This window comes from Oncorhynchus mykiss, chromosome 32 (genome assembly GCF_013265735.2).
Source record: "Oncorhynchus mykiss isolate Arlee chromosome 32, USDA_OmykA_1.1, whole genome shotgun sequence".
NCBI classification, from domain to species: domain Eukaryota; kingdom Metazoa; phylum Chordata; class Actinopteri; order Salmoniformes; family Salmonidae; genus Oncorhynchus; species Oncorhynchus mykiss.
Window position 1 is genome coordinate 2,219,908 of NC_050572.1, and position 20,842 is coordinate 2,240,749.

Here is a 20,842-nt window from a genome sequence, read left to right on the forward strand (position 1 = left end):
CAGGACATAACAAACTACTCTCCCGCTGTATCCCTTTCAACGGGCTGAGGCCCAAACCGTACCCTGTTCCCTCTACAGTGGTCCATAGAGCTCCGGTTAGAAAGTAGTAGACTGTAAAGGGAGCAGGGGTGCCGTTTGGGGACGTAGAGCTGTCTCTGCGACGTTTGCTCGCAGCCGTTCTCCTACTCATCAATTCAAAGATGTAACCGCAGGTCACAGACAGTCAAGCCCTCCTTTTTATTTCCCTGTGAAAAGAAAGAACCACTATCAACCAGTTTTGGAGAACCGCTGGTTAACAACAAAGAGTATTTATAAAAATAAAAATAAAAGCATCTTCCAGAATAGTACGAGGCAATTTTCGTTTATTTTGAGAGACCTGAAAGGGAAACGCCACATTGGTAATGCTGCTAAGGTAATTCATAGGCTGCCGCTAATCTAGCGCTTTATGAAGAGCGAGGCTCTGTGATGTCAGACACTGTCAAAAAGACCACTGCTGACACTGGGTTTTAAATACTATTATTATGGGTTCATAATTGACTAGTCAGCTGTCATCCAACCACCTGCCTGGCCGAGAGTATGGGAGATGAGAAGAGGATTGGATGGGAGAGGAGGGAATGGGAGAAGAGGAAGGGACAGGGGGGAAGAGGAGGACGGGAGGAGGGGGGGGGGGGGGAAAGAGGAGGACGGGGGGAAGAGGACGGGGGGGGGGGGAGAGGAGGACGGGAGGAGGGGGGGGGGAGAGGAGGACGGGAGGAGGGGGGGGGGAGAGGAGGACGGGAGGAGGGGGGGGGGAGAGGAGGACGGGAGGAGGGGGGGGGAGAGGAGGACGGGGGGAGAGGAGGACGGGGGGAGAGGACGGGAGGGGGGGGGGGGAGAGGAGGAGGGGGGGGGGGAGAGGACGGGAGGGGGGGGGGGGAGAGGAGGAGGGGGGGGGGGGAGAGGAGGACGGGGGGAGAGGAGGAAGGGAGGAGAGGAGGACGGGAGGAGGGGGGAGGAGGGGGGGGGAGGAGGACGGGTGGGAGGAGGCGGCGGACGGGAGGGAAGTGGAGGAGGCGGACGGGAGGAGGATGCGGACGGGAGGGAGGAGGAGGATGCGGACGGGAGGGAAGTGGAGGAGGAGGAGGAGTACGGGAGGGAAGTGGAGGAGGCGGACGGGATGGAAGAGGAGTACGGGAGGGAAGTGGAGGAGGCGGACGGGATGGAAGAGGAGGACGGGAGGGAAGTGGAGGAGGAGGACGGGAGGGAAGTGGAAGAGGCGGACGGGAGGAGGAGGAGGGAGGGAGGAGGCGGACGGGAGGGAGGAGGAAGAGGAGGGAAGAGGAGGCGGACGGGAGGGAAGTGGAGGAGGACGGGAGGGAAGAGGAGGAGGAGGAGGACGGGAGGGAAGAGGAGGAGGAGGACGGGAGGGAAGTGGAGGAGGACGGGAGGAGGAGGACGGGAGGGAAGAGGAGGAGAAGGAGGACGGGAGGGAGGAGGAGGAGAAGGAGGACGGGAGGGAGGAGGAGGAGGAGGGGAGGGAAGAGGAGGAGAAGGAGGACGGGAGGGAAGAGGAGGAGGAGGCGGACGGGAGGGAAGAGGAGGTGGAGGCGGACGGGAGGGAAGAGGAGGAGGACGGGAGGGAAGAGGAGGAGGAGGACTGGAGGTAAGTGGAGGAGGAGGACGGGAGGGAAGAGGAGGAGGAGGACGGGAGGGAAGTGGAGGAGGAGGACGGGAGGGGAGGGAGGAGGAGGACGGGAGGGAAGAGGAGGAAGACGGGAGGGAGGAGGAGGAGGAGGAGGACGGGAGGGAAGAGGAGGAGGAGGAGGACGGGAGGGAAGAGGACGGGAGGGAAGAGGAGGAGGAGGACGGGAGGGAGGAGGAGGAGGACGGGAGGGAGGAGGAGGAGGACGGGAGGGAAGAGGACGGGAGGGAAGAGGAGGAGGAGGACGGGAAGGAAGAGGAGGAGGACGGGAGGGGAGAGGAGGAGGACGGGAGGGAAGAGGACGGGAGGGAAGAGGAGGAGGAGGACGGGAGGGAAGTGGATGAGGACGGGAGGGAAGTGGATGAGGACGGGAGGGAAGTGGATGAGGACGGGAGGGAAGTGGAGGAGGACGGGAGGGAAGTGGAGGAGGAGGACGGGAGGGAAGTGGAGGAGGAGGACGGGAGGGAAGTGGAGGAGGAGGACGGGAGGGAAGTGGAGGAGGAGGGGAGGGAGGAGGAGGCGGACGGGAAGGAAGAGGAGGCGGACGGGAGGGAAGAGGAGGCGGACGGGAGGAGCAGGAGGACGGGTGGGAGGAGGCGGCGGACGGGAGGGAAGTTGAGGAGGCGGACGGGAGGAGGAGGAGGAGGACGGGAGGCGGACGGGAGGGAAGTGGAGGACGGGAGGGAGGAGGAGGCGGACGGGAGGAGGACGGGAGGGAGGAGGAGGACTGGAGGGAAGTGGAGGAGGCGGACGGGAGGAGGATGGGAGGGAAGAGGAGGAGGAGGACGGGAGAGAAGTGGAGGAGGCGGACGGGAGGAGGAGGAGGACGGGAGGAGGAGGAGGCGGACGGGAGAAGGAGGAGGACGGGTGGGAGGAGGCGGCGGACGGGAGGGAAGTGGAGGAGGCGGACGGGAGGAGGATGCGGACGGGAGGGAGGAGGAGGATGCGGACGGGAGGGAAGAGGAGGAGGAGTACGGGAGGGAAGTGGAGGAGGCGGACGGGATGGAAGAGGAGTACGGGAGGGAAGTGGAGGAGGCGGACGGGATGGAAGTGGAGGAGGACGGGAGGGAAGTGGAAGAGGCGGACGGGAGGAGGAGGAGGGAGGGAGGAGGCGGACGGGAGGGAGGAGGAAGAGGAGGGAAGAGGAGGCGGACGGGAGGGAAGTGGAGGACAGGAGGGAAGAGGAGGTGGAGGACGGGAGGGAAGTGGAGGAGGAGGACTGGAGGGAAGTGGAGGACAGGAGGGAAGAGGAGGTGGAGGACGGGAGGGAAGTGGAGGAGGCGGACGGGAGGGAGGAGGAGGACGGGAGGAGGGAGGAGGAGGCGGACGGGAGGGAAGTGGAGTCGGAGGGAGGAGGAGGCGGACGGGAGAAGGAGGAGGATGGGTGGGAGGAGGCGGCGGACGGGAGGGAAGTGGAGGAGGCGGACGGGAGGAGGAGGAGGACGGGAGGGAGGAGGAGGACGACGACGGGAGGCGGATGGGAGGCGGACGGGAGGGAAGTGGAGGAGGAGGCGGACGGGAGGGAGGAGGAGGCGGACGGGAGGGAGGGGAGGAGGAGGCGGACGGGAGGGAGGAGGAGGCGGACGGAGGAGGACGGGAGGGAAGTGGAGGAGGCGGACGGGAGGAGGAGGAGGACGGGAGGGAAGAGGAGGCGGATGGGAGAAGGAGGAGGACGGGTGGGAGGAGGTGGCGGACGGGAGGGATGTGGAGGAGGCGGACGGGAGGAGGAGGACGACGACGGGAGGCGGACGGGAGGGAAGTGGAGGAGGACGGGAGGCGGACGGGAGGGAAGTGGAGGAGGCGGACGGGAGGAGGAGGAGGACGGGAGGGAAGAGGAGGGCGGACTGGAGGAGGAGGAGGACGGGTGGGAGGAGGAGGACGGGAGGGAAGTGGAGGAGGCGGACGGGAGGGAGGAGGAGGAGGACGACGACGACGACGGGAGGCGGACGGGAGGAAAGTGGAGGAGGCGGACGGGAGTAGGAGGAGGCGGACGGGAGGAGGAGGAGGGAGGGAGGAGGAGGCGGACGGGAGGAGGAGGCGGACGGGAAGGAGGAGGAGGAGGAGGACGACGACGACGGGAGGCGGACGGGAGGAAAGTGGAGGAGGCGGACGGGAGGAAAGTGGAGGAGGCGGACGGGAGGAAAGTGGAGGAGGCGGATGGGAGGAAAGTGGAGGAGGCGGATGGGAGGAGGAGGTAGGAGGAGGCGGACGGGAGTAGGAGGAGGACGGGAGGGAGGAGGAGGAGGACGGGAGGGAAGTGGAGGAGGCGGACGGGAGGAGGAGGCGGACGGGGAGGAGGAGGAGGAGGACGACGACGACGGGAGGCGGACGGGAGGAAAGTGGAGGAGGCGGACGGGAGGAAAGTGGAGGAGGCGGACGGGAGGAAAGTGGAGGAGGCGGATGGGAGGAAAGTGGAGGAGGCGGATGGGAGGAGGAGGTAGGAGGAGGCGGACGGGAGTAGGAGGAGGACGGGAGGGAGGAGGAGGACGGGAGGGAGGAGGAGGAGGACGGGAGGGAAGTGGAGGAGGCGGACGGGAGGAGGAGGAGGACGGGAGGGAGGAGGAGGACGACGACGGGAGGCGGACGGGAGGAAAGTGGAGGAGGCGGACTTGAGGAGGGAGGGAAGGAGGAGGTGGGAGGGAGGAGGAGGCGGACGGGAGGAGGAGGAGGAGGGAGGGAGGGAGGAGGAGGCGGACGTGATGAGGAGGAGGCGGGAGGGAGGAGGAGGAGGACGGGAGGGAAGAGGGGATGGGAGAAGAGGATGGGAGAAGAGGACGGGATGGATGAGGAGGGGATCGGTGGTGGTGATGGGTGGTGATGGGTGGTGGTGTTGGTTGCAGCCTGATGCCTTGAACGCTTTACATGATTCTTCTCTCTTTACCTTTTTATTTGCGGTCTGAACACTTTTAGGCAGGCTACTCCTTTTTGTTGCTAGAACAGAAATGTATAATATTTTCTCTTCAGACTAAGTAGAGTGATCACTGGCTGGCTGAATGATGCCTTCTCAGAGCAGAGAGGAAAATACAGGCTTTACATGGGCTACAGTAGAGACCGAGAACAGCTGAGAGGACTGTGACTAAATGATTGACTAAATGTGTATGTACTTCAAAGCCCATCTCTATACAGACAGCAGCATCCTCCAGAAGTCGTTCAGAGAACCGAGAGGAGGAAGCGGTTTAACTTGCAGTAGGAAGGCATCGCTGGAGGCCCGAGACACTTAATCAGATAATGCCTTCTCAGGAGCAGAGATTAGGTGTTTTCTCTCCTCTTTACAGACCTCTAACCTAACTGCACATATATAGTACAGTGCCATAGTGAAACTCAAATTATTATTTTTTGCCTTAAAATTGAATAGGGATTTTACCTACAGCTCTACACAGCTTACTCCATACTTTCAAACTGAAAGAGAATAATTCACAAAGACTGCGGCTGTGTCCTAAATGGCACCCTATGACAGCATAATGTTCTGCGTCGTCTCATTGGAGGAGACCAAAAGGATGGAGACCAAAGACCGATGACATAATGTTCTGCGTCGTCTCATTGGAGGAGACCAAAAGGATGGAGACCAAAGACCGACGGCATAATGTTCTGCGTCGTCTCATTGGAGGAGACCAAAAGGATGGAGACCGAAGACCGACGGCATAATGTTCTGCGTCGTCTCATTGGAGGAGACCAAAAGGATGGAGACCGAAGACCGACGGCATAATGTTCTGCGTCGTCTCATTGGAGGAGACCAAAAGGATGGAGACCGAAGACCGACGGCATAATGTTCTGCGTCGTCTCATTGGAGGAGACCAAAAGGATGGAAACCGAAGACCGACGGCATAATGTTCTGCGTCGTCTCATTGGAGGAGACCAAAAGGATGGAGACCGAAGACCGACGGCATAATGTTCTGCGTCGTCTCATTGGAGGAGACCAAAAGGATGGAGACCGAAGACCGACGGCATAATGTTCTGCGTCGTCTCATTGGAGGAGACCAAAAGGATGGAGACCGAAGACCGACAGCATAATGTTCTGCGTCGTCTCATTGGAGGAGACCAAAAGGATGGAGACCGAAGACCGACGGCATAATGTTCTGCGTCGTCTCATTGGAGGAGACCAAAAGGATGGAGACCGAAGACCGACGGCATAATGTTCTGCGTCGTCTCATTGGAGGAGACCAAAAGGATGGAAACCAAAGACCGACGGCATAATGTTCTGCGTCGTCTCATTGGAGGAGACCAAAAGGATGGAGACCGAAGACCGACGGCATAATGTTCTGCGTCGTCTCATTGGAGGAGACCAAAAGGATGGAGACCGAAGACCGACGGCATAATGTTCTGCGTCGTCTCATTGGAGGAGACCAAAAGGATGGAGACCGAAGACCGACAGCATAATGTTCTGCGTCGTCTCATTGGAGGAGACCAAAAGGATGGAGACCGAAGACCGACGGCATAATGTTCTGCGTCGTCTCATTGGAGGAGACCAAAAGGATGGAGACCAAAGACCGACGGCATAATGTTCTGCGTCGTCTCATTGGAGGAGACCAAAAGGATGGAGACCAAAGACCGATGACATAATGTTCTGCGTCGTCTCATTGGAGGAGACCAAAAGGATGGAGACCAAAGACCGACGGCATAATGTTCTGCGTCGTCTCATTGGAGGAGACCAAAAGGATGGAGACCAAAGACCGATGACATAATGTTCTGCGTCGTCTCATTGAAGGAGACCAAAAGGATGGAGACCAAAGACCGACGGCATAATGTTCTGCGTCGTCTCGTTGGAGGAGACCAAAAGGATGGAGACCGAAGACAGACAGCATAATGTTCTGCGTCGTCTCATTGGAGGAGACCAAAAGGATGGAGACCGAAGACAGACAGCATAATGTTCTCTGAGTCGTCTCATTGGGATGGAGACCAAAAGGATGGAGACCGAAGACCGACGGCATAATGTTCTGCGTCGTCTCATTGGAGGAGACCAAAAGGATGGAGACCGAAGACCGACGGCATAATGTTCTGCGTCGTCTCATTGGAGGAGACCAAAAGGATGGAGACCGAAGACCGACGGCATAATGTTCTGCGTCGTCTCATTGGAGGAGACCAAAAGGATGGAGACCGAAGACCGACGGCATAATGTTCTGCGTCGTCTCATTGGAGGAGACCAAAAGGATGGAGACCGAAGACCGACGGCATAATGTTCTGCGTCGTCTCATTGGAGGAGACCAAAAGGATGGAAACCAAAGACCGACGGCATAATGTTCTGCGTCGTCTCATTGGAGGAGACCAAAAGGATGGAGACCGAAGACCGACGGCATAATGTTCTGCGTCGTCTCATTGGAGGAGACCAAAAGGATGGAGACCGAAGACCGACGGCATAATGTTCTGCGTCGTCTCATTGGAGGAGACCAAAAGGATGGAGACCGAAGACCGACAGCATAATGTTCTGCGTCGTCTCATTGGAGGAGACCAAAAGGATGGAGACCGAAGACCGACGGCATAATGTTCTGCGTCGTCTCATTGGAGGAGACCAAAAGGATGGAGACCGAAGACCGACGGCATAATGTTCTGCGTCGTCTCATTGGAGGAGACCAAAAGGATGGAAACCAAAGACCGACGGCATAATGTTCTGCGTCGTCTCATTGGAGGAGACCAAAAGGATGGAGACCAAAGACCGATGACATAATGTTCTGCGTCGTCTCATTGGAGGAGACCAAAAGGATGGAGACCAAAGACCGACGGCATAATGTTCTGCGTCGTCTCATTGGAGGAGACCAAAAGGATGGAGACCAAAGACCGATGACATAATGTTCTGCGTCGTCTCATTGGAGGAGACCAAAAGGATGGAGACCAAAGACCGACGGCATAATGTTCTGCGTCGTCTCATTGGAGGAGACCAAAAGGATGGAGACCGAAGACAGACAGCATAATGTTCTGCGTCGTCTCATTGGAGGAGACCAAAAGGATGGAGACCGAAGACAGACAGCATAATGTTCTCTGAGTCGTCTCATTGGGATGGAGACCAAAGACAGACAGTATAATGTTCTGAGTTGTGTCATTGGGATGGAGACCAAAGACAGACAGCATAATGTTCTCTTTCGGTCAGGGAGCCGAGGCAGGCAGTCACTTTCTATAGACCTGCTCAGGGGAAACAGCAGCTGATTGATAATGGGATGGATATGAGCTCCTAGAAAACACAAAGGCCTCCACCTCCAGACGTGTTTACATAAACAGTAGGGACTGAGAAGCAGCAACCGAGAACGTCAGAGGACTGTGACTAAATGTGTATGTACTCCAAAGTCCATCTCTATACAGACAGACAGCAACCTCCAGAAGTTGCTCAGAGAACCGAGAGAAAGCAGTTTAACTTGCAGTAGGTAGGCATCACTAGAGGCTGAGACACTGAGTTACTGTCCTCAGTGGAATATGTGTATACTTACAGTTGAAATCAGAAGTTTACGTACACCTTAGCCAAATACATTTACACTCAGTTTTTCACAATTCCTGACATTGAATCAGAGTAAAACTGTCCTGTCTTAGCATAGCCTTTAAATTGTGTAACTTGGGTTAAACGTTTTGGGGAGCCTTCCACAACCTTCCCACAATAAGTTGAGTGAATTTAGGCCCATTCCTCCTGACAGAGCTGGTGTAACTGCGTCAGGTTTGTAGGCCTCCTTGCTCGCACATGCTTTTTCAGTTCTGCCCACACATTGTCTATAGGATTGAGGTCAAGGCTTTGATATGGCCATTCAATACCTTCACTTTATTGTCCTAAGCCATTTTGCCACAACTTCCGAAGTATGCTTGGGGTCATTGTCCATTTGGAAGGCCCATTTGCGACCAAGCTTTAACTTCCTGACTGATTTCTTGAGATGTTGCTTCAATATATCCACATCATTTTCCTACCTCATGATGCCATCTATTTTGTGAAGTGCACCAGTCCCTCCTGCAGCAAAGCACCCCCACAACATGATGCTGCCACCCCTGTGCTTCATGGATGGGATGGTGTCCTTCGGCTTGCAAGCCTCCCTCTTTTTCCTCCTAACATAACGATGGTCATTCTGGCCAAACAGTTCTATTTTTGTTTCATAAAACCAGAGAACATTTCTCCAAAAAGTGCAATCTTTGTCCCCATGTGCAGTTGCGAACCGCAGTCTGGCTTTTTTATGGCGGTTTTGGAGCAGTGGCTTCTTCCTTGCTGAGGAGCCTTTCAGGTTATGTCGATATAGGACTCGTTTTACTGTGGATATAGATACTTTTGTACCTGTTTCCTCCAGCATCTTCACAAGGTCCTTTGCTGTTCAGAGATTGATTTGCACTTTTCGCACCAAAGTACATTCATCTCTAGGAGACAGTCTCCTTCGTGAGCGCTATGACGGCTTCATGGTCCCATGGTGTTTATACTTGCGTACTATTGTTTGTACACATGAATGTGGTACCTTCAGGTGCTTGGAAAGTCTGGTTCAATGATGAACCAGACTTGTGGAGGTCTACAATTTTCTTTCTGAGGTCTTGGCTGATTTTCATTTTCATGGAAAAATCAGAGGCACTGAGTTTGAAGGTAGCCCTTGAAATTCATCCACAGGTACACCTCCAGTTGACTCAAATCATGTCAATTAGCCTATCAGAAGCTTCTAAAGCCATGACATAATTTCTGGATTTTTCCAAGCTGTTTAAAGGCAGAGTCAACTTCTGACCCACTGGAATTGTGATAAGTGAAAGTGAAATAATCTGTCTGTAAACAATTGTTGGAAAATTACTTGTGTCATGCACAAAGTAGATGTCCTAACCGACCTGCCAAAGCTATAGTTTGTTGACAAGACATTTGTGGAGTGGTTGAAAAACGAGTTTTAATGATTTCAACCTAAGTGTATGTTAACTTCTGACTTCAATTGTACATACTACCATTCAAACGTTTGTGGTCACTTAGAAATGTCCTTGTTTTTGAAAGAAAATCACTTTATGTCAATTTTAAAAATAACAACATTGATCAGATATACAGTGTAGATATTGTTAATGTTGTAAAGGACTGATTTTTTTCGGTGGAATATCTACGTAGGCGTACAGAGGCCCATTATCAGCAACCATCCCTCAGCTAATCCAAGTTAATCATTTTAAAAGGCTAATTGATCATTAGAAAACCATTTTGCAATTATTTTAGCACAGCTGGAAACTGTTTTCCGATTTTAATGAAGCAATAAAACTGGTCTCGTTGAGTATCTGGAGCATCAGCATTTGTTGGTTACAGGCTCAAAATGGCCAGAAACAAAGCTTTCTTCTGAAACTCGTCAGTCTATTATTGTTCTGAGAAATGAAGGCTATTCCATGTGAGAAATTGCCAAGAAACAAGCATGAGAGCACCAGCTGTTCCGGATGACTGTCTAAAGGCTCACGATCTCCATAGCCGATGTGAGTAAGACCTTTAAAACAGGTCAACATTCAGGCTGCAGAGACAGATTACCCGGATGTTTACTGCGACCATGCGCTGACCAACCGGAAAGTGTCTTCACTGACATTTTCAACCTGTCTGAGTCTGTATTACCAACATGTTTTAAGCAGACCACCATAATCCCTGTGCCAAAGAACAGTAAGGTAAACTGCCTAAATGACCATCGACCAGTAGCACTCACATCTGTAGCCATGAAGTGCTTTGAAAGGCTGGTCATGGCTCACATCAACACCATTATCCCAGAAACCCTAGACCCACTCCAATTTGCATACCGCCCCAACAGATGATGCAATCTCAATCGCACTCCACACTGCCTTTTCTCACCTGGACAAAAGGAACACCTATATGAGAATGCTATTAATTAACTACAGCTCAGCGTTCAACATTATAGTGCCCTTAAAGCTCATCACTAAGCTAAGGACGCTGGGACTAAACACCTCCAGGATCCGTCTGCAACTGGATCCTGGACTTCCTGACGGGCCACCCAGGTGGTAAAGGTAGGTAACAACACATCCGCCATGCTGATCCTCAACACAGGGGCCCTCAGGGGTGTGTGCTCAGTCCCCTCCTGTACTCGCTGTTCACTCATGACTGCATGACTCCCAACACCATTATTATGTTTGCCTATGACACAACAGTGGTAGGTCTGATCACCGACGAGACAGCCATGTGGTGCCCGGACATCAACCTCTCCCTCCAACATGATTAAGACTAAGGAGATGATTGTGGAAAAGGAGGACCGAGCGCGCCCCCATTCTCATCGACGTGGCTGTCGTGGAGCAGGTTGAGAGCTTCAAGTTCCTTGGTGTTCACATCACCAACAAACTAACATGATCCAAGCACACCATGACAGTCGTGAAGAGGGCACGACAAAACCTATTCTCCCTCAGGAGACTGAAAAGATTTGGCATGGGTCCTCAAAATGTTCTACAGCTGCACCATCGAGAGCATGGTTGCATCACTGCCTGGTATGGCAACACCTTGGCCTCCGACCGTAAGGCACTACATAGGGTAATGCGTACGGCCCAGTACGTCAAGCTTCCTGCCATCCAGGACCTCTATACCAATTGTCAGACTCCAGCCACCCCAGTCATAGACTGTTCTCTCTGCTACCACACAGCAAGCAGTACCGAAGGCTTCTACACAGCTTCTGCCCCCAAGCCATCCTGAACATCTAGTCAAATGGCTACCCAGATGATTCACATTGCCCCCCCCCCCCCCCCCTCCACTGCCGCTCTCTGTTTGTCATCTATGCATAGTCACTTTAATTAACTCTACCTACATGTACATACTACCTCAATTAACCGGTGCCCTAGCACATTGACTCTGGCACCCCCCTGTATATAGCCTCCACATTGATTCTGTACCGTAATACCCTGTATATAGCCTCCACATTGACTCTGTACCGTAACACCCTGTATATAGCCTCCACATTGACTCTGTACCGTAACACCCTGTATATAGCCTCCACATTGACTCTGTACTGGTACCCCCTGTATATAGCCTCCACATTGACTCTGTACCGTAATTCCCTGTATATAGCCTCCACATTGACTCTGTACCAGTACCCCCTGTATATAGCCTCCACATTGACTCTGTACCAGTACCCCCTGTATATAGCCTCCACATTGACACATTGAGCTCAGAGTAAATATCTATTGCATTCTCCTTTCCCAAATGGCCTGTAATTTAGAATGCATAAGATACTGTATTTACGATAGCACAGCTTCTACCCTTTGTTCCTCAGTCTTCCCGCTCCTTCACTCAAACCCAGCCCTTTTCTTTTGTGCAACAAGCTGTCATATCTGTTCTGTCCGCTAGGGACGTTTTCCTTTATGACATAATTTGCAATTGAGGTTTAATTAATTCTTTGTATATGTAATTCTGTGTGATTAATTAGGTATTTAGTAAATAAATAATGAAACCCAATATTGTATTGCTGATTCAGCTTGTTAGCCAGGGTTCGTGCAGAATTTAAAACTTTCAGATGAGACTCAATTAAGGTGACGATTAATATTGACTGCTATTGATGTAAAATATTACGAGGTCTTTAAGAGTTTATTTGGAAGATAACAGCTCTATAAATATTATTTTGTGGTGCCCAGACTCTCTAGTTAATTACATTTTACATGATTAGCTCAATCAGGTAATATTAATTACGGATAAGTTATTTTATAGAATAGCATGTCATATCACTTAATCCGGCATAGCCAAAGACACGACACATAAGATACAATGACTTCAGCACCCGTATCTACTGAAACGTTATTAACCATCATGTTCACTTTATATTCCATCTGATTTTCATTTGTATGCCAGTTGAGATGGGACGTAAGAGGGGAGTCTGTCAGTTTACCTCCACAGCATCTAGCAACCTCTGCTGCTGAGATGGGGAGAGCTTCTTACATTTCTGCATCAACAATGTCATTGGGGCTGTTGTCTTGATTCCATTTTCCCTTACACGGACCCATCTTCTCCTGGCCACTTCTTCTCATAAAATCACTTTTCCGACATTCTCGCTGCCACAGTGACCAGAAATCCCATAATAATTACATATACACCAGGTTTCTCTTCTGCTGAACGAATGATGTTGTTTGGTTTTACTCGGAAACCTGCACAACTCTGACAGTCGGTTTATTATGTTGATTGATGTCTCTGTCCATTCGTGACAACCTGTCGATGTCGCCGTAGTTTTCTCTCCCAGTCATTAGTTGTGGAAACGTTTTTCGCATATCATCATGTGTGGATTGCATAAGCTGATGAGTGATTGCCCCATTTTTTTTTCTGGGAGGAATTGAGTGGGTCTTCATCTTCCCCCATGTCAGATAATCCACTAACCACCTCTGATCTAAACCGTTCTACAAATTCAACAAATGGTTATTTTGGTTTTTGAACACGTTTTTGATATCTCTCCCCAATTGGTGGTTTCAATGGTCAGACCGTTAAGGAAAACCGTGTATGGCTCTCCGTCCATCGCCCACATCTTGCTCTTCACCACCCACAGCTCCTCCCTAACCCTGACCCCAACCCTAACCCTAACCCACATCTTGCTCTTCACCACCCACAGCTCCTCCCTAACCCTGAGTCCTGTGATATTGTGTGTGATTAAATGCCATTGTTGTCCAAAAACCTACCTGTAAGGCAAAGCCACAAATAATGTATAATTATTTAAAATTTGTCTCTTCATATAGGGCAGACTATATTTAACACTGCGATGACAGGAAGTTTACTGACTAATCTCTCCCTGCACGCGGAACACAATTACTGGAGTTATTTAGTCTCTACACCCATGCATACCCCACAAGACATGCCACCAGAGGTCTCTTCACAGTCCCCAAGTCCAGAACAGACTATGGAAGGAGCACAGTACTACATAGAGCCATGACTACATGGAACTCTATTCCACAGTACTACATAGAGCCATGACTACATGGAACTCTATTCCACAGTACTACATAGAGCCATGACTACATGGAACTCTATTCCACAGTACTACATAGAGCCATGACTACATGGAACTCTATTCCACAGTTCTACATAGAGCCATGACTACATGGAACTCTATTCCACAGTACTACATAGAGCCATATACCACATGGAACTCTATTCCACAGTACTACATAGAGCCATGACTACATGGAACTCTATTCCACAGTACTACATAGAGCCATGACTACATGGAACTCTATTCCACAGTACTACATAGAGCCATGACTACATGGAACTCTATTCCACAGTACTACATAGAGCCATGACTACATGGAACTCTTTTCCACAGTACTACATAGAGCCATGACTACATGGAACTCTATTCCACAGTACTACATAGAGCCATGACTACATGGAACTCTATTCCACAGTACTACATAGAGCCATGACTACATGGAACTCTGTTCCACAGTACTACATAGAGCCATGACTACATGGAACTCTGTTCCACAGTACTACATAGAGCCATGACTACATGGAACTCTGTTCCACAGTACTACATAGAGCCATGACTACATGGAACTCTTTTCCACAGTACTACATAGAGCCATGACTACATGGAACTCTATTCCACAGTACTACATAGAGCCATGACTACATGGAACTCTATTCCACAGTACTACATAGAGCCATGACTACATGGAACTCTGTTCCACAGTACTACATAGAGCCATGACTACATGGAACTCTGTTCCACAGTACTACATAGAGCCATGACTACATGGAACTCTGTTCCACAGTACTACATAGAGACATGACTACATGGAACTCTATTCCACAGTACTACATAGAGACATGACTACATGGAACTCTATTCCACAGCAGGTAACTGATGCAGCAGGAGAATCAGATTTAAAAAACAGATAAAAATACACCTTATGGAACAGTGTGGACTGTGTGAAGAGAGACACACATACTCTACACACGTACACATGGATGTTGTATTGTTAGTATTGGTAGTAGAGTAGTGGCCTGAGGGAACACACTGTGTTATGGTGTATTGTAGATGTGTGGTAGTAGAGTAGTGGCCTGAGGGAACACACTGTGTTATGTTGTATTGTAGATGTGTGGTAGTAGAGTAGTGGCCTGAGGGAACACACTGTGTTATGTTGTATTGTAGATGTGTGGTAGTAGAGTAGTGGCCTGAGGGAACACACTGTGTTATGGTGTATTGTAGATGTGTGGTAGTAGAGTAGTGGCCTGAGGGAACACACTGTGTTATGTTGTATTGTAGATGTGTGGTAGTAGAGTAGTGGCCTGAGGGAACACACTGTGTTATGTTATATTGTAGATGTGTGGTAGTAGAGTAGTGGCCTGAGGGAACACACTGTGTTATGTTGTATTGTAGATGTGTGGTAGTAGAGTAGTGGCCTGAGGGAACACACTGTGTTATGGTGTATTGTAGATGTGTGGTAGTAGAGTAGTGGCCTGAGGGAACACACTGTGTTATGTGATGTTGTATGTAACCGTATCAATGTTGGACCCCAGGAAGAGTAATGGGGATCCGTAATACATCTAAATGACCAAAGCATTCCAGGTGCAGGCTGGTAATGCTTTCACAAGCTGATACAACTAGTTTAACCTAGGCCCAGTCGTATGGTGTTTTACACTATAACAGGTGAAATTTAGAAGCCACTCAAGCAATTGTTACATTTTGGTTTTAAGTGGAATCATTTTGTGCCCTCTTGAGTATCATTCTTCAATTCTGAATTAAATAGTTGTGAACCTGTAGAGATTTACCACCAGACATTCTGTTTGACGTTCTGTCTGCTAATGATTTCTTTCCCCCAGTCTGTTCCACCCTGATTACCATATATACACGCACAGTGCTGGAGTAGTGTCAGAGAGAGAGAGGCAGACTCTGCCCCATCCATCTGGATGTGGGAGGCCAAGGCCTATTTGTTCCAGAGTGATTGTCTAGGAGTGTGTTTAGACGGTAACTATCTAGGAGTGTGTTTAGACGGTAACTATCTAGGAGTGTGTTTAGACGCTAACTATCTAGGAGTGTGTCTGTAAATTGGCCCTGTGTGTTGACAGCACTCTGCCAGACCTCACCCTGGGCATTCTGCTGGAGTCACCAAGGACACCTCTCTACCTCTCTCCTCTACTCCTTTCCGCCCCTCCACCCTACCTGGTGACCAGTTTGTCCGCTTCACCTCAGAAAGAACAGCTGTTTAGAATCCAAACTGAACCATGCACACAAATATCTCACTTTGTGTGTGTGAGCAGTTAATAAAATACAATTACCACAGTCCTCATCCTCATTCATTGTTTTTTTTTTTCGTCATATATTTCTTACATTGATTTTATATATATATATATATATATATATATATATATATATATATATATATATACATACACTGCTCAAAAAAATAAAGGGAACACTAAAATAACACATCCTAGATCTGAATGAATTAAATATTCTTATTAAATACTTTTTTCTTTACATAGTTGAATGTGCTGACAACAAAATCACACAAATTGTCAATGGAAATCAAATTTATCAACCCATGGAGGTCTGGATTTGGAGTCACACTGAAAATTAAAGTGGAAAACCACACTACGGGCTGATCACACTTTGATATAATGTCCTTAAAACAAGTCAAAATGAGGCTCAGTACTGTGTGTGGCCTCCACGTGCCTGTATGACCTCCCTACAACGCCTGGGCATGCTCCTGATGAGGTGGTCTCCTGAGGGATCTCCTCCCGGACCTGGACTAAAGCATCCGCCAACTCCTGGACAGTCTGTGGTGCAACGTGGCATTGGTGGATGGAGCGAGACATGATGTCCCAGATGTGCTCAATTGGATTCCGTTCTGGGGAACGGGCGGGCCAGTCCATAGCATCAATGCCTTCCTCTTGCAGGAACTGCTGACACACTCCAGCCACATGAGGTCTAGCATTGTCTTGCATTAGGAGGAACCCAGGGCCAACCGCACCAGCATATGGTCTCACAAGGGGTCTGAGGATCTCATCTCGGTACCTAATGGCAGTCAGGCTACCTCTGGCGAGCACATGGAGGGCTGTGCGGCCCCCCAAACCGGTCATGCTGGAGGATGTTGCAGGCAGCAGATTGTTCTCCACGGCGTCTCCAGACTCTGTCACGTCTGTGAAGAGCACAGGGCGCCAGTGGCGAATTTGCCAATCTTGGTGTTCTCTGGCAAATGCCAAACGTCTCGGGCCCTCATGGAGTCTGTTTCTGACCGTTTGAGCAGACACATGCACATTTGTGGCCTGCTGGATGTCATTTTGCAGGGCTCTGGCAGTGCTCCTCCTTGCACAAAGGCGGAGGTAGCGGTCCTGCTGCTGGGTTGTTGCCCTCCTACGGACTCCTCCACATCTCCTGATGTCCTGGTAGCGCCTCCCATGCTCTGGACACTACGCTGACAGACACAGCAAACCTTCTTGCCACAGCTCGCATTGATGTTCCATCCTGGATGAGCTGCACTACCTAAGCCACTTGTGTGGGTTGTAGACTCCGTCTCATGCTACCACTAGAGTGAAAGCACCGCCAGCATTCAAAAGTGACCAAAACATCAGCCAGGAAGCATAGGAACTGAGAAGTGGTCTGTGGTCCCCACCTGCAGAACCACTCCTTTATTGGGGGTGTCTTGCTAATTGCCTATAATTTCCACCTGTTGTCTATTCCATTTGCACAACAGCATGTGAAATTTATTGTCAATCAGTGTTGCTTCCTAAGTGGACAGTTTGAATTCACAGAAGTGTGATTGACTTGGAGTTACATTGTGTTGTTTTAAGTGTTCCCTTTTATTGTTTTGAGCAGTGTAGTAGGAGAAGGGGTGACTACAGTAGATATAGTATTATAGTACCTCCATGATGCTGATATAGTAGGAGAAGGGGTCACTACAGTAGATATATTATATAGTATTATAGTACCTCCATGATGCTGATATAGTAGGAGAAGGGGTGACTACAGTAGATATATTATATAATATTATAGTACCTCCATGATGCTGATATAGTAGGAGAAGGGGTCACTACAGTAGATATATTATATAGTATTATAGTACCTCCATGATGCTGATACAGTAGGAGAAGGGGTGACTACAGTAGATATATTATCTAATATTATAGTACCTCCATGATGCTGATTTAGTAGGAGAAGGGGTGACTACAGTAGATATATTATATAGTATTATAGTACCTCCATGATGCTGATATAGTAGGAGAAGGGGTGACTACAGTAGATATAGCAGTGAGCAGTGTATATTATATCTATGTCCATTTTATATTTCAGGTAAACAAGACTACAAGAAGACCAAGTCAGCTCTGAAGTTGACGAAGTTGAAGGCTGAGGCGAAGAAGAGTGCTCCTGGAATAAGGGTCTGTATGTCTCACCCTCCTCTCTGTGATGAAATGGTCACGAACACACACACACCGTCTAATCTGCCATTTTATATTAAGAAGCATTATCTATTAACTTCCATTTAACTGTTGAAAACACCTTGAGACTTAGGTCTCATTTGCCCCGGGAACAATACAGAGAATGTAATTGTACACAATTTAAAACACAACATGTAATAAGTAGCGCATATTATATAAACATGACTAATATTGTTTAGCTCCTTTGTTAGCAGTAAGCTGTAGTTTATAGTATAATCTGTTCAGGGTTTCTGTTAGCTGCTTTTGGCCCCCAAAAGTAGATGAAAAGTGTTTTTATTTATTTTTTATTATATGACTGTGTCGTCTGACTATCATTAAATGTGAAGACTTATTATATAAAATCAATTCTCTGTGTAATAATAATTATTATTACGTGATTAACTAGGAAGTCGGCACCACGGGAAAATGTTTTCCCGAATCTACTATTTTCATATCTTCTCGAGTCTTCTATTAATGTATTATTATGACATCATCAGTTCTCATTACTGAACGTCGCAAAGCCTTGGATATCTGTACAAAATTATGAATCAGCAAAATACAAAATAAGTATTTGGTCACCTACAAACAAGCAAGATTTCTGGCTCTCACAGACCTGTAACTTCTTCTTTAAGAGGCTCCTCTGTCCTCCACTCTAACTTACTAATCAAATCACAGAAATACATGAAACACACCCACAATTAGTATTACATAATACAAAGACTTTCCCAAGTGGATGAAACGGATATGACGACTTGGTAGACAAAGGGAAGGGGGAAACTCAGAACTACACTCATAGAAATTGCTAATACCTTACGAGAACTACCGCTCATTCGAAAATAAATTGCAATTTACATATTTACGAGTATTTGTCTTTTCTCTCTCTGTGGTCGCTGGTCCATCTGCTGGAGAGTATTGACAGAAAGGTGCGTTCCCCAGGAGTCACAGTCTATCGTAGTTGTTATAATGGATACTTCAGAGTACCATTCGGGAACTGTTCTTAGAGTGGCTGCTTTTGCTAAAGTATTTGAACAGTTGCAGTCTAAATAATTGTTCTTTTAGTTTGTAGATTTGTTTTCCATTTCAACGTGGGAATGATCTCCACTTTCTCTGGTCTTGTCCTGTGGCACGACAACTCTACCAAACCATTTCAACATGGGAATGATCTCCACGTTCTCTGGTCTTGTCCTTTTGGTAGAGTTGTAGTGCCAACCATTTCAACGTGGGAATGATCTCCACGTTCTCTGGTCTTGTCCTTTTGGTAGAGTTGTAGTGCCAACCATTTCAACATGGGAATGATCTCCACGTTCTCTGGTCTTGTCCTTTTGGTAGAGTTGTCGTGCCAACCATTTCAACATGGGAATGATCTCCACGTTCTCTGGTCTTGTCCTTTTGGTAGAGTTGTCATGCCAACCATTTCAACATGGGAATGATCTCCACGTTCTCTGGTCTTGTCCTTTTGGTAGAGTTGTAGTGCCAACCATTTCAACGTGGGAATGATCTCCACGTTCTCTGGTCTTGTCCTTTTGGTAGAGTTGTCATTCCAACCATTTCAACATGGGAATGATCTCCACGTTCTCTGGTCTTGTCCTTTTGGTAGAGTTGTCATGCCAACCATTTCAACATGGGAATGATCTCCACTTTCTCTGGTCTTGTCCTTTGGCACAACAACTCTACCAAACCATTTCAACATGGGAATGATCTCCACGTTCTCTGGTCTTGTCCTTTTGGTAGAGTTGTAGTGCCAACCATTTCAACGTGGGAATGATCTCCACGTTCTCTGGTCTTGTCCTTTTGGTAGAGTTGTCATTCCAACCATTTCAACATGGGAATGATCTCCACGTTCTCTGGTCTTGTCCTTTTGGTAGAGTTGTAGTGCCAACCATTTCAACGTGGGAATGATCTCCACGTTCTCTGGTCTTGTCCTTTTGGTAGAGTTGTCATGCCAACCATTTCAACGTGGGAATGATCTCCACGTTCTCTGGTCTTGTCCTTTTGGTAGAGTTGTCATGCCAACCATTTCAACGTGGGAATGATCTCCACGTTCTCTGGTCTTGTCCTTTTGGTAGAGTTGTCATGCCAACCATTTCAACATGGGAATGATCTCCACGTTCTCTGGTCTTGTCCTTTTGGTGGAGTTGTCGTGCCAACCATTTCAACATGGGAATGATCTCCACGTTCTCTGGTCTTGTCCTTTTGGTAGAGTTGTAGTGCCAACCATTTCAACGTGGGAATGATCTCCACGTTCTCTGGTCTTGTCCTTTTGGTAGAGTTGTCATTCCAACCATTTCAACATGGGAATGATCTCCACGTTCTCTGGTCTTGTCCTTTTGGTAGAGTTGTCATGCCAACCATTTCAACATGGGAATGATCTCCACTTTCTCTGGTCTTGTCCTTTGGCACAACAACTCTACCAAACCATTTCAACATGGGAATGATCTCCACGTTCTCTGGTCTTGTCCTTTTGGTAGAGTTGTAGTGCCAACCATTTCAACGTGGGAATGATCTCCACGTTCTCTGGTCTTGTCCTTTTGGTAGAGTTGTCATTCCAACCATTTCAACATGGGAATGATCTCCACGTTCTCTGGTCTTGTCCTTTTGGTAGAGTTGTAGTGCCAACCATTTCAACGTGGGAATGATCTCCACGTTCTCTGGTCTTGTCCTTTTGGTAGAGTTGTCATGCCAACCATTTCAACGTGGGAATGATCTCCACGTTCTCTGGTCTTGTCCTTTTGGTAGAGTTGTCATGCCAACCATTTCAACGTGGGAATGATCTCCACGTTCTCTGGTCTTGTCCTTTTGGTAGAGTTGTCATGCCAACCATTTCAACATGGGAATGATCTCCACGTTCTCTGGTCTTGTCC

The 20,842-nt window shown here is 49.0% G+C and overlaps 1 protein-coding gene across 3 annotated transcripts in view; it reads left to right on the top strand.

Annotated features, from left to right (window-relative positions):
- triqk (triple QxxK/R motif containing) overlaps positions 1-20,842 on the top strand; it is a 46,101-nt gene that overhangs the window by 10,889 nt on the left and 14,370 nt on the right. For all 3 annotated transcript variants that reach the window (XM_021559745.2, XM_036971306.1, XM_036971305.1), the window contains one exon: positions 17,857-17,942. In XM_021559745.2, coding sequence (XP_021415420.2) covers positions 17,857-17,942 — 86 coding nt within the window. The remainder of the gene's footprint in view (positions 1-17,856; positions 17,943-20,842) is intronic.